The sequence below is a fragment of the Scyliorhinus torazame genome, chromosome 14, assembly GCF_047496885.1.
Source record: "Scyliorhinus torazame isolate Kashiwa2021f chromosome 14, sScyTor2.1, whole genome shotgun sequence".
Taxonomy (NCBI): Eukaryota; Metazoa; Chordata; class Chondrichthyes; order Carcharhiniformes; family Scyliorhinidae; genus Scyliorhinus; species Scyliorhinus torazame.
Genome location: NC_092720.1, coordinates 218,167,322 through 218,181,409, shown reverse-complemented (window position 1 = coordinate 218,181,409; position 14,088 = coordinate 218,167,322). Strand labels below are relative to the sequence as shown.

The following is a 14,088-nucleotide window of genomic DNA, read 5'->3' as shown; positions in this document are numbered from 1 at the left end:
AGTGAGTCTCTCCCCGATCCACAGTGAGTCTCTCCCAGATCCCCAGTGAGTCTCCCCCTGATCCCCAGTGAGTCTCTCCCGATCCCCAGTGACTCTCCCCGATCCCCAGTGAGTCCTCCCCGATCGCCAGTGAGTCTCTTCCCCGATCCCTAGTGAGTCTCTCCCCGATCCCCAGTGAGTTTCTCCCCCGATCCCCAGTGAGTCTCTCCCCGATCACCAGTGAGTCTCCCCCGATCCCCAGTGAGTCTCTCCCCGATCCCCAGTGAGTCTCTCACCCGATCCCCAGTGAGTCTCCCCCGATCCCCAGTGAGTCTCTCCCCCGATCCCCAGTGAGTCTCTCCCCCGATCCCCAGTGAGTCTCTCCCCGATCCCCAGTGAGTCTCTCCCCCGATCCCCAGTGAGTCTCTCCCCGATCACCAGTGAGTCTCCCCCGATCCCCCGTGAGTCTCCCCCTGATCCCCAGTGAGTCTCTCCCCCGATCCCCAGTGAGTCTCCCCTGATCCCCAGTGAGTCGCTCCCCGATCCCCAGTGAGTCTCCCCCCCGATCCCCAGTGAGTCTCTCCCCGATTCCCAGTGAGTCTCTCCCCGATCCCCAGTGAGTCTCTCCCCCGAACCCCAGTGAGTCTCTCCCCGATCCCCAGTGAGTCTCTCCCCCGATCCCCAGTGAGTCTCTCCCCACGATCCCCAGTGAGTCACTCCCCGATCCCCAGTGAGTCTCCCCCTGATCCCCAGTGAGTCTCCCCCGATCCCCAGTGACTCTCCCCGATCCCCAGTGAGTCCTCCCTGATCCCAAGTGAGTCTCCCCCCGGTCCCCAGTGAGTCTCCCCCCGATCCCCAGTGAATCTCCCCCGATCCCCAGTGAGTCTCCCCCGATCCCTCGTGAGTCTCCCCCTGATCCCCAGTGAGTCTCTCCCCCGATCCCCAGTGAGTCTCCCCCGATCCCCAGTGAGTCTCCCCCCGATCCCCAGTGAGTCTCTCCCCGATCCCCAGTGAGTCTCTCCCCCGATCCCCAGTGAGTCTCTCCCCGATCCCCAGTGAGTCTCTCCCCGATCCCCAGTGAGTCTCTCCCCTGATCCACAGTGAGTCTCTCCCCGATCCCCAGTGAGTCTCCCCCTGATCCCCAGTGAGTCTCCCCCGATCCCCAGTGACTCTCCCCGATCCCCAGTGAGTCCTCCCTGATCCCCAGTGAGTCTCCCCCCGATCCGCAGTGAGTCTCCCCCGATCCCCAGTGAGTCTCTCCCCCGATCCCCAGTGAGTCTCTCCCCCGATCCCCAGTGAGTCTCTCCCCGATCACCAGTGAGTCTCCCCCGATCCCCCGTGAGTCTCCCCCTGATCCCCAGTGAGTCTCTCCCCCGATCCCCAGTGAGTCTCCCCTGATCCCCAGTGAGTCGCTCCCCGATCCCCAGTGAGTCTCCCCCCCGATCCCCAGTGAGTCTCTCCCCGATCCCCAGTGAGTCTCTCCCCGATCCCCAGTGAGTCTCTCCCCCGATCCCCAGTGAGTCATTCCCCGATCCCCAGTGAGTCTCCCCCTGATCCCCAGTGAGTCTCCCCCGATCCCCAGTGACTCTCCCCGATCCCCAGTGAGTCCTCCCTGATCCCCAGTGAGTCTCCCCCTGATCCCCAGTGAGTCTCCCCCCGATCCCCAGTGAGTCTTTCCCCGATCCCCAGTGAGTCTCTCCCCGATCCCCAGTGAGTCTCTCCCCCGAACCCCAGTGAGTCTCTCCCCGATCCCCAGTGAGTCTCTCCCCCGATCCCCAGTGAGTCTCTCCCCACGATCCCCAGTGAGTCACTCCCCGATCCCCAGTGAGTCTCCCCCTGATCCCCAGTGAGTCTCCCCCGATCCCCAGTGAGTCTCCCCCCGATCCCCAGTGAGACTCTCCCCCCGCATCCCAGTGAGTCTCTCCCCCGATCCCCAGTGATACTCTCCCCACGATCCCCAGTGAGTCTCTCCCCCGATCTCCAGTGGGTCTCTCCCCGATCCCCAGTGAGTCTCTCCCCCCCGATCCCCAGTGAGTCTCTCCCCCGATCCCCAGTGAGTCTCTCCCCCCCGATCCCCAGTGAGTCTCCCCCGATCTCCAGTGAGTCTCTCCCCCCGATCCCCAGTGAGTCTCTCCCCCCCGATCCTCAGTGAGTCTCTCCCCCGATCCCCAGTGTGTCTCCACCGATCCCCAGTGAGTCTCCCGTTATCCCCAGTGAGTCTCCCTCCCGATCCCCAGTGAGCCTCTCCCCCGATCCCCAGTGAGTCTCCCTCCCGATCCCTAGTGAGCCTCTCCCCCGATCCCCAGTGAGCCTCTCCCCCGATCCCCAGTGAGTCTCTCCCCCCGAAACCCAGTACGTCTCTCCCCCCAGTCCCCAGTGAGTCTCCTCCCCGATCCCAGTGAGTCTCTCCCCCGATCCCCAGTGAGTCTCGCCCCCCTGATCCCCAGTGACTCTCCCCTGATCCCCAGTCTCTCCACGATCCCCAGTGAGTCTCCCCCGATCCCCAGTGAGTCTCTCCCCCCGATCCCCAGTGAGTCTCCCCCGATCCCCAGTGAGTCTCTCCCCCCCGATCCCCAGTGAGTCTCCCCCCGATCCCCAGTGAGACTCTCCCCCCGAATCCCAGTGAGTCTCTCCCCCGATCCCCAGTGATATTCTCCCCACGATCCCCAGTGAGTCTCTCCCCCGATCTCCAGTGAGTCTCTCCCCCCGATCTCCAGTGAGTCTCTCCCCCCGATCCCCAGTGAGTCCATCCCCGATCCCCAGTGAGTGTCTCCCCGATCCCCAGTGAGTCTCCCCCTGATCCCCAGTGAGTCTCCCCCGATCCCCAGTGACTCTCCCCGATCCCCAGTGAGTCCCCCCTGATCCCCAGTGAGTCTCCCTCCGATCCCCAGTGAGTCTCCCCCCGATCCCCAGTGAGTCTCCCCCTGATCCCCAGTGAGTCTCCCCCGATCCCCAGTGAGTCTCCCCCGATCCCCCGTGAGTCTCCCCCCGATCCACAGTGAGTCTCTCCCCGATCCACAGTGAGTCTCTCCCAGATCCCCAGTGAGTCTCCCCCTGATCCCCAGTGAGTCTCTCCCGATCCCCAGTGACTCTCCCCGATCCCCAGTGAGTCCTCCCCGATCGCCAGTGAGTCTCTTCCCCGATCCCTAGTGAGTCTCTCCCCGATCCCCAGTGAGTTTCTCCCCCGATCCCCAGTGAGTCTCTCCCCGATCACCAGTGAGTCTCCCCCGATCCCCAGTGAGTCTCTCCCCGATCCCCAGTGAGTCTCTCACCCGATCCCCAGTGAGTCTCCCCCGATCCCCAGTGAGTCTCTCCCCCGATCCCCAGTGAGTCTCTCCCCCGATCCCCAGTGAGTCTCTCCCCGATCCCCAGTGAGTCTCTCCCCCGATCCCCAGTGAGTCTCTCCCCGATCACCAGTGAGTCTCCCCCGATCCCCCGTGAGTCTCCCCCTGATCCCCAGTGAGTCTCTCCCCCGATCCCCAGTGAGTCTCCCCTGATCCCCAGTGAGTCGCTCCCCGATCCCCAGTGAGTCTCCCCCCCGATCCCCAGTGAGTCTCTCCCCGATTCCCAGTGAGTCTCTCCCCGATCCCCAGTGAGTCTCTCCCCCGAACCCCAGTGAGTCTCTCCCCGATCCCCAGTGAGTCTCTCCCCCGATCCCCAGTGAGTCTCTCCCCACGATCCCCAGTGAGTCACTCCCCGATCCCCAGTGAGTCTCCCCCTGATCCCCAGTGAGTCTCCCCCGATCCCCAGTGACTCTCCCCGATCCCCAGTGAGTCCTCCCTGATCCCAAGTGAGTCTCCCCCCGGTCCCCAGTGAGTCTCCCCCCGATCCCCAGTGAATCTCCCCCGATCCCCAGTGAGTCTCCCCCGATCCCTCGTGAGTCTCCCCCTGATCCCCAGTGAGTCTCTCCCCCGATCCCCAGTGAGTCTCCCCCGATCCCCAGTGAGTCTCCCCCCGATCCCCAGTGAGTCTCTCCCCGATCCCCAGTGAGTCTCTCCCCCGATCCCCAGTGAGTCTCTCCCCGATCCCCAGTGAGTCTCTCCCCGATCCCCAGTGAGTCTCTCCCCTGATCCACAGTGAGTCTCTCCCCGATCCCCAGTGAGTCTCCCCCTGATCCCCAGTGAGTCTCCCCCGATCCCCAGTGACTCTCCCCGATCCCCAGTGAGTCCTCCCTGATCCCCAGTGAGTCTCCCCCCGATCCGCAGTGAGTCTCCCCCGATCCCCAGTGAGTCTCTCCCCCGATCCCCAGTGAGTCTCTCCCCCGATCCCCAGTGAGTCTCTCCCCGATCACCAGTGAGTCTCCCCCGATCCCCCGTGAGTCTCCCCCTGATCCCCAGTGAGTCTCTCCCCCGATCCCCAGTGAGTCTCCCCTGATCCCCAGTGAGTCGCTCCCCGATCCCCAGTGAGTCTCCCCCCCGATCCCCAGTGAGTCTCTCCCCGATCCCCAGTGAGTCTCTCCCCGATCCCCAGTGAGTCTCTCCCCCGATCCCCAGTGAGTCATTCCCCGATCCCCAGTGAGTCTCCCCCTGATCCCCAGTGAGTCTCCCCCGATCCCCAGTGACTCTCCCCGATCCCCAGTGAGTCCTCCCTGATCCCCAGTGAGTCTCCCCCCGATCCCCAGTGAGTCTCCCCCCGATCCCCAGTGAATCTCCCCCGATCCCCAGTGAGTCTCCCCCGATCCCTCGTGAGTCTCCCCCTGATCCCCAGTGAGTCTCTCCCCCGATCCCCAGTGAGTCTCCCCCGATCCCCAGTGAGTCTCCCCCCGATCCCCAGTGAGTCTCTCCCCGATCCCCAGTGAGTCTCTCCCCCGATCCCCAGTGAGTCTCTCCCCGATCCCCAGTGAGTCTCTCCCCGATCCCCAGTGAGTCTCTCCCCGATCCCCAGTGAGTCTCCCCCTGATCCCCAGTGAGTCTCCCCCGATCCCCAGTGACTCTCCCCGATCCCCAGTGAGTCCTCCCTGATCCCCAGTGAGTCTCCCCCCGAACCCCAGTGAGTCTCCCCCCGATCCCCAGTGAATCTCCCCCGATCCCCTGTGAGTCTCCCCCGATCCCCAGTGAGTCTCTCCCCGATCCCCAGTGAGTCTCCCCCCGATCCCCAGTGAGTCTCCCCCGATCCCCAGTGAGTCTCTCCCCGATCCCCAGTGAGTCTCTCCCCGATCCCCAGTGAGTCTCTCCCCCGATCCCCAGTGAGTCTCTCCCCGATCCCCAGTGAGTCTCTCCCCCAATCCCCAGTGAGTCTCCCCCGATCCCCACTGAGTCTCTCCCCGATCCCCAGTGAGTCTCCCCCGATCTCCAGTGAGTCTCTCCCCCCGATCCCCAGTGAGTCTCTCCCCCCCCGATCCTCAGTGAGTCTCTCCCCCGATCCCCAGTGTGTCACCACCGATCCCCAGTGAGTCTCCCTTTATCCCCAGTGAGTCTCCCTCCCGATCCCCAGTGAGCCTCTCCCCCGATCCCCAGTGAGTCTCCCTCCCGATCCCTAGTGAGCCTCTCCCCCGATCCCCAGAGAGCCTCTCCCCCGATCCCCAGTGAGTCTCTCCCCCCGAAACCCAGTACGTCTCTCCCCCCAGTCCCCAGTGAGTCTCCTCCCCGATCCCAGTGAGTCTCTCCCCCGATCCCCAGTGAGTCTCGCACCCCTGATCCCCAGTGACTCTCCCCTGATCCCCAGTCTCTCCACGATCCCCAGTGAGTCTCCCCAATCCCCAGTGAGTCTCTCCCCCCGATCCCCAGTGAGTCTCCCCCGATCCCCAGTGAGTCTCTCCCCACCGATCCCCAGTGAGTCTCCCCCCGATCCCCAGTGAGACTCTCCCCCCGAATCCCAGTGAGTCTCTCCACCGATCCCCAGTGATACTCTCCCCACGATCCCCAGTGAGTCTCTCCCCCGATCTCCAGTGAGTCTCTCCCCCCGATCTCCAGTGAGTCTCTCCCCCCGATCCCCAGTGAGTCCATCCCCGATCCCCAGTGAGTTTCTCCCCGATCCCCAGTGAGTCTCCCCCTGATCCCCAGTGAGTCTCCCCCGATCCCCAGTGACTCTCCCCGATCCCCAGTGAGTCCCCCCTGATCCCCAGTGAGTCTCCCTACGAACCCCAGTGAGTCTCCCCCCGATCCCCAGTGAGTCTCCCCCTGATCCCCAGTGAGTCTCCCCCGATCCCCAGTGAGTCTCCCCCCGATCCCCCGTGAGTCTCCCCCCGATCCACAGTGAGTCTCTCCCCGATCCACAGTGAGTCTCTCCCCGATCCCCAGTGAGTCTCCCCCTGATCCGCAGTGAGTCTCCCCCGATCCCCAGTGACTCTCCCCGATCCCCAGTGAGTGCTCCCCGATCCCCAGTGAGTCTCTCCCCGATCCCCAGTGAGTCTCTCCCCGATCCCCAGTGAGTTTCTCCCCCGATCCCCAGTGAGTCTCTCCCCGATCACCAGTGAGTCTCCCCCGATCCCCAGTGAGTCTCTCCCCGATCCCCAGTGAGTCTCTCACCCGATCCCCAGTGAGTCTCCCCGATCCCCAGTGAGTCTCTCCCCCGATCCCCAGTGAGTCTCTCCCCGATCCCCAGTGAGTCTCTCCCCCGATCCCCAGTGAGTCTCTCCCCGATCACCAGTGAGTCTCCCCCGATCCCCCGTGAGTCTCCCCCTGATCCCCAGTGAGTCTCTCCCCCGATCCCCAGTGAGTCTCCCCTGATCCCCAGTGAGTCGCTCCCCGATCCCCAGTGAGTCTCCCCCCCGATCCCCAGTGAGTCTCTCCCCGATCCCCAGTGAGTCTCTCCCCCGATCCCCAGTGAGTCTCTCCCCGATCCCCAGTGAGTCTCTCCCCCGATCCCCAGTGAGTCTCTCCCCACGATCCCCAGTGAGTCACTCCCCGATCCCCAGTGAGTCTCCCCCTGATCCCCAGTGGGTCTCCCCTGATCCCCAGTTACTCTCCCCGATCCCCAGTGAGTCCTCCCTGATCCCCAGTGAGTCTCCCCCCGATCCCCAGTGAGTCTCCCCCCGATCCCCAGTGAATCTCCCCCGATCCCCAGTGAGTCTCCCCCTGATCCCCAGTGAGTCTCTCCCCCGATCCCCAGTGAGTCTCCCCCGATCCCCAGTGAGTCTCCCCCCGATCCCCAGTGAGTCTCTCCCCGATCCCCAGTGAGTCTCTCCCCCGATCCCCAGTGAGTCTCTCCCCGATCCCCAGTGAGTCTCTCCCCGATCCCCCGTGAGTCTCTCCCCTGATCCACAGTGAGTCTCTCCCCGATCCCCAGTGAGTCTCCCCCTGATCCCCAGTGAGTCTCCCCCGATCCCCAGTGACTCTCCCCGATCCCCAGTGAGTCCTCCCTGATCCCCAGTGAGTCTCCCCCCGATCCCCAGTGAGTCTCCCCCGATCCCCAGTGAGTCTCTCCCCCGATCCCCAGTGAGTCTCTCCCCGATCCCCAGTGAGTCTCTCCCCCGATCCCCAGTGAGTCTCTCCCCGATCACCAGTGAGTCTCCCCCGATCCCCCGTGAGTCTCCCCCTGATCCCCAGTGAGTCTCTCCCCCGATCCCCAGTGAGTCTCCCCTGATCCCCAGTGAGTCGCTCCCCGATCCCCAGTGAGTCTCCCCCCCGATCCCCAGTGAGTCTCTCCCCGATCCCCAGTGAGTCTCTCCCCACGATCCCCAGTGAGTCACTCCCCGATCCCCAGTGAGTCTCCCCCTGATCCCCAGTGAGTCTCCCCCGATCCCCAGTGACTCTCCCCGATCCCCAGTGAATCTCCCCCGATCCCCAGTGACTCTCCCCGATCCCCAGTGAATCTCCCCCGATCCCCAGTGAGTCTCCCCTGATCCCCAGTGAGTCTCTCCCCCGATCCCCAGTGAGTCTCCCCCGATCCCCAGTGAGTCTCCCCCCGATCCCCAGTGAGTCTCTCCCCGATCCCCAGTGAGTCTCTCCCCCGATCCCCAGTGAGTCTCTCCCCGATCCCCAGTGAGTCTCTCCCCGATCCCCCGTGAGTCTCTCCCCTGATCCACAGTGAGTCTCTCCCCGATCCCCAGTGAGTCTCCCCCTGATCCCCAGTGAGTCTCCCCCGATCCCCAGTGACTCTCCCCGATCCCCAGTGAGTCCTCCCTGATCCCCAGTGAGTCTCCCCCCGATCCCCAGTGAGTCTCCCCCGATCCCCAGTGAGTCTCTCCCCCGATCCCCAGTGAGTCTCTCCCCGATCCCCAGTGAGTCTCTCCCCCGATCCCCAGTGAGTCTCTCCCCGATCACCAGTGAGTCTCCCCCGATCCCCCGTGAGTCTCCCCCGATCCCCAGTGAGTCTCTCCCCCGATCCCCAGTGAGTCTCCCCTGATCCCCAGTGAGTCGCTCCCCGATCCCCAGTGAGTCTCCCCCCCGATCCCCAGTGAGTCTCTCCCCGATCCCCAGTGAGTCTCTCCCCACGATCCCCAGTGAGTCACTCCCCGATCCCCAGTGAGTCTCCCCCTGATCCCCAGTGAGTCTCCCCCGATCCCCAGTGACTCTCCCCGATCCCCAGTGAGTCCTCCCTGATCCCCAGTGAGTCTCCCCCCGATCCCCAGTGAGTCTCCCCCGATCCCCAGTGAGTCTCCCCCGATCCCTCGTGAGTCTCCCCCTGATCCCCAGTGAGTCTCTCCCCACGATCCCCAGTGAGTCACTCCCCGATCCCCAGTGAGTCTCCCCCTGATCCCCAGTGAGTCTCCCCCGATCCCCAGTGACTCTCCCCGATCCCCAGTGAGTCCTCCCTGATCCCCAGTGAGTCTCCCCCCGATCCCCAGTGAGTCTCCCCCCGATCCCCAGTGAATCTCCCCCGATCCCCAGTGAGTCTCCCCCGATCCCCAGTGAGTCTCTCCCCGATCCCCAGTGAGTCTCCCCCCCGATCCCCAGTGAGTCTCCCCCGATCCCCAGTGAGTCTCTCCCCGATCCCCAGTGAGTCTCTCCCCGATCCCCAGTGAGTCTCTCCCCCGATCCCCAGTGAGTCTCTCCCCGATCCCCAGTGAGTCTCTCCCCCGATCCCCAGTGAGTCTCCCCCGATCCCCACTGAGTCTCTCCCCGATCCCCAGTGAGTCTCTCCCCCGATCCCCAGTGAGTCTCTCCCCGATCCCCAGTGAGTCTCCCCCTGATCCCCAGTGAGTCTCTCCCCGGTCCCCAGTGAGTCTCCCCCCGATCCCCAGTGAGTCTCCCCCCTGATCCCCAGTGAGTCTCTCCCCGATCCCCAGTGAGTCTCCCCCCCGTTCCCCAGTGAGTCTCCCCCGATCCCGTGAGTCTCTCCCCGATCCCCAGTGAGTCTCTCCCCGATCCCCAGTGAGTCTCTCCCCGATCCCCAGTGAGTCTCTCCCCCGATCCCCAGTGAGTCTCTCCCCGATCCCCAGTGAGTCTCTCCCCCGATCCCAAGTGAGTCTCCCCCGATCCCCAGTGAGTCTCTCCCCAATCCCCAGTGAGTCTCTCCCCCGATCCCCAGTGAGTCTCTCCCCGATCCCCAGTGAGTCTCTAATTTTCTGTTTTTTCTCCCAGTCTCTGTGACCCTGGATGTGGAAACAGCGAATCCCTGGCTCGAGGTGTCTGAGGATCTGAAGAGTTTGAGATTTACCTGGACCCGGAGGAGTCTCCCTGACACCAGGAAGAGGTTTACACACTGTCCCTGTGCGCTGGGATCAGAGGGATTCACATCGGGGAGACATTACTGGGAGGTGGAGGTGACGGGGAATCGGCGCTGGGGTCTGGGAGTAGCCGCAGAGTCTGTGGAGAGGAAGGACTGGGTCAGTCTGAGCCCAGAGACTGGATTCTGGACCATTGGGCGGGAGGTTGATCAGTTTTATATAAATTCCTCTCCTCGATCCCGTCTCCGTGTCGGTCAGATCCCCGGGAAGGTGGGAGTTTATCTCAGTTATGAGTCTGGGACAGTTTCATTTTACAACGTGGACACCAAGTCCCATCTCCACACCTTCACCGGGAATAAATTCACTGAGAAACTTTATCCTTTCTTCGGGACTTGGGATGTAAACCAGTTTCTGAGAATCTGCTCCGGTTCTGATCCGGATTGGGAAAGGGGCGGGGCCTCGGGGTGGTGACATCCTCACTGACATCACAATGACTTGAGGGTCAGGGACGAGGTCAGGGGATGGGGGTCAGAAACTGCCCTCGACAACAGTTTGTCACTAAATGTGTTGGTTAATTTGCAAATTGTAAAATCCCAATCAGACTGTAAATAAAAACAACCCAAATAAAAACGTCAGAGGATTAAAATAAAAAGGAAATTAAATATCTTGAACTTTCCCTTGCAGTTCATTGTAGTGCCGATTTCAGCCACACGATGGTGATGTCGAGCTGTACAAAGATCAGTAAAGTTTTACAGCACAGTATCGCCACCTGCTGCTGGATACCTGGTACTGGCAGGAATACCAACAACTCAAAATGCTTAATCACTGATCAGACAATTCAGGCAGGACCTTTCTTCACAACTAAAAGAGAATTGAATCAGACACAAAGGAGGGAAAATAAACATGAGCCTGGACTTCCCACTTCCATGTTCCTGTCACACACCGAGTCCCTATCGGGAAATTCCACACAGCCGGTCGGGACAATGTTCAGAAAATCCCAGGTTGGGAGAGTGAGATTTCCCAGTTTGGGATCTTGCTGTGTGTCAGGAGCTGAATTCACAAATCTGAGCGTGTATTCCGAGTACAGAGAGGATAAGAATGTCCTCCTGGTTTAATAACTGGGACATTGGTGGATAGTTCGATTGTGCGAATTAAAGTGAAATTGGACAGAGCAACACCACCTCCCCCTGGGTGAGAATGGTATTACAGCAATAAAATTAGATTTTTAAAACCAGTGCAGCAGCTCCTGGTGAGAGTGGAACAACATGTTTCCTTGTTCAATTAACCAGCAGATCAAATTAATAATAAAAACAGAAAGTTCTGGAAAAATGTTCAGCAGGTCCGGTCTGTGGAGAGAGAAACAGAGTTGACATTACTTGTCAGCAAAACAGTAAACCTGAAACCACATACTGTCTGTGGATTTATTTTTAACCCAGTCATTTCTCAGAATCTTTGTTATTCAGGCCCCCAAATTTATTTCACATTTCAATTAGTTCACAAAACTTCATTTCAGTCACTAATATCTGATGATATCTCTCCAGGGTTCCTCTGTTTTGATCTTTCTTCAGGTAAATGATTAAAAACATTTTAAACATCACAATCCTGTTTTGCATGGAGCAGCACTGCCACCCGCTGGCAGAGATCGGGACTCCACAGATTTATTGGTCCTGCATTACTGACTATGGCCACATGGTGGTGCTAGAACACAGCTGTTTCTTTTTGGGGAGACGATTCTGTTGACTGTTTACAAACTTAACTATAACTAGCGAAGGGAGCATCACTGTTTGTGTCGGTGAATGTGTCCATTAGACTGTGTAGATATTAGGGATGGACAACAAATGCTGGCTTTGCCATTGACACCCGCCTGTTCTGAGCTGCCACCATGTTCTGAGATTGGGTTCTTTGGCTCGGACTCTGGGTCTGGGACGTGGTTCTCAGACAGACTGGAGACAGACTTTAGTATCTGCTTCAACACTTGTTTATTAGGATTACTTCTGAACCGGTTACAGAATAGGCACGTAGCTCTTAGGCATGATTCTAAACTCTCCCTCGTGAGTCCAACTCATAACTGACTAGTGTCAGTGGCAGATCATCAACGTCACACAATAGCATATCACACCTGTTAAACTTTTAAAGAACACGTGAATGTTTTATACATATTAACCCTTTATACAACATGCGACACGGTAGCACAGTGGTTAGCACTGTTGCTTCACCACACCAGGGTCCCAACTTGGGTCACTGTCTGTCCAGGTGCTCCGGTTTCCTCCCACAAGTCCCGAATTCTCCCTCTGTGTACCTGAACAGGCGCCGGAATGTGGCGACTAGGAGATTTTCACAGTAGCTTCATTGCAGTGTTAATGTGAATCTACTTGTGACACTAATAAAGATTATTATTATATCAAGAAACGGCTGAAGGCAGTGGATACTGCAAAGGCTCTGGGCCCTGACAATATTCCGGCAATAGTACTGAAGACTTGTGCTCCAGAACTGGCCGCACCCCTAGCCAAGCTGTTCCAGTACAGATCCAACACTGGCATCTACCCGGCAATGTGGAAAATTGTCCTGGACACAAGAAACAGGACAAATCCAACCCAGCCAATTACCGCCCTATCAGTCTACTCGCCATCATCAGTAAAGTGATGGAAGGAGTCATCAACAGAGCTATCAAGCAGCAGTTACTCGGCAATAACCTGCTCACGGACGCTCAGTTTGGGTTACGCCCAGGGTCACTCAGCTCCTGACCTCATTACAGCCTTGGTTCAAACATGGACAAAAGAGCTGAATGCCAGAGGTGAGGTGGGAATGACTGCCCTTGACATCAAGGCAGCTTTTGACCGAGTGGGAACAAGGAGCCGCAACTAAACTGGAGTCAATGGGAATCAGAGGGAAAACTCGCCGCTGGTTGGAGTCATACCCGGCACAAAGGAAGATGCTTTTGGAGCTTGGAGGTCAATCATCTCAGCTCCAGAACATCACTGCAGGAGTTCCTCAGGGTCGTGTCCTGGGCCCAACTATTTTCAGCTGCTTCATCAATGACCTGCCTTCCATCAAAGGGTCAGAAGTGGGGATGTTCGCAGATGACTGCACAACAAGGGGCTGGTTTAGCACACTGGACTAAATCGCTGGCTTTGAAAGCAGGCCAGCAGCACGGTTCAATTCCCGTACCAGCCTCCCCGAACAGGCGCCGGAATGTGGCGACTCGGGGCTTTTCATTTGAAGCCTGCTTGTGACAAGAAGCGATTTTCATTTAATTTCAATGTTCAGCACCATTCGCGAATCCTCCGATAATGAAGCAGTCCGTGTCCAAATGCAGCAAGACCTGGACAATATCCAGGCTTGGGCTGACAAGTGGCAAGTTACATTCGCGTCACACAAGTGGCAGTGTCAGGCAATGACCATCTCCTACAAGAGAGGATCTAACCAACGGCCCTTGACATTCAATGGCATTACCATCGCTGAATCCCCACAACAAACACCCTGGGGGTTCCCATTTAACAGAAGCTGAACTGGACGAGCCACATTCATACTGTGGCTACCAGGGCAGATCAAAGGTTAGGAATCCTCCGGCGAGGAACAAAACCGTTGACCCCCCAAAGCCTGTCCAGCATCTACAAAACACAAGTCAGGAGTGTAATGGAATACTCTGGATGAGCGCAGCTCCAACAACACTCAAGGAGCTCGACACCATCCAGGACAAAGTAGCCCCGCTTGTTTGCTCCTCCTTCCACAAACGTTCAAACCCTCCACCACCGATGTACAGCGGCAGCCGTGTGTACCATCTACAAGATTCACTGCAGTAACTCACCAAGGTTCCTTAGACAACAGCTTCCAAACACATGACCACTACCATCTAGAAGGACAAGAGCAGCAGATAGTTGGGAACCCACCACCTGGACGTTCCTCTCCAAGCCACACACAACCCTGACTTGGAAATATATCGCTGATCCTTCACTGTTGCTGGGAGAAAATCCTGCAGCTAACAGCACGGTCGGTGTACCTACCCCTAAAGGACTGCAGCGGCTTCAAGAAGGCAACTCACCACCACCTTGTCAAGGGGGCAACTAGAGATGGGCAACATATGCTGGCAGAACCAGCATCACCCACATCCCGTAAATGAATTTTAAAAAATCTTTAAGTTTACGCTAAAATTGTCTTTGTGGGTTAAGGGTTAAGACTTCAGTTTTGCTCCATGTTGAAAGATACAAGTCTGTAGGTTTAATTTCACTTTAAACATTGCCTGCATTGCAATGAGGGTTTTACTACTCTAAAAGCAAACACAGGGTATAAACAAAACTAAGCTATTGCTTAGAAACCAGAGGGTCACACTGAAAAGCAGAAGTACTTGAGTTTCAGTTTGGAAACAGGCAACCCAGAGGTAAGAAGCATTTCACAGAAACTGCTCGAACAGACAGGACAGTGCACAGGGACAGAGAGCCAGTCGCAAACTTAAGAACAGGAAGTTCCAGAATGGGACACAGGAAAGTCTCTGACGTGTGAAGTCCACAAAAGTTAAATTAATGAGTGGAGAAAGGTAGACCTGGAAATGCAGACCTGGA

General features: G+C 58.6%; 1 protein-coding gene across 1 annotated transcript in view; it reads left to right on the top strand.

The window, feature by feature from the left end:
* LOC140390516 (zinc-binding protein A33-like) overlaps positions 1-10,195 on the top strand; it is a 36,731-nt gene extending 26,536 nt beyond the window's left edge. The window contains exon 6 of the mRNA XM_072475685.1: positions 9,444-10,195. Coding sequence (XP_072331786.1) covers positions 9,444-10,000 — 557 coding nt within the window. The 3' untranslated portion in view covers positions 10,001-10,195. The remainder of the gene's footprint in view (positions 1-9,443) is intronic.
* Positions 10,196-14,088: the final 3,893 nt, after the last annotated feature.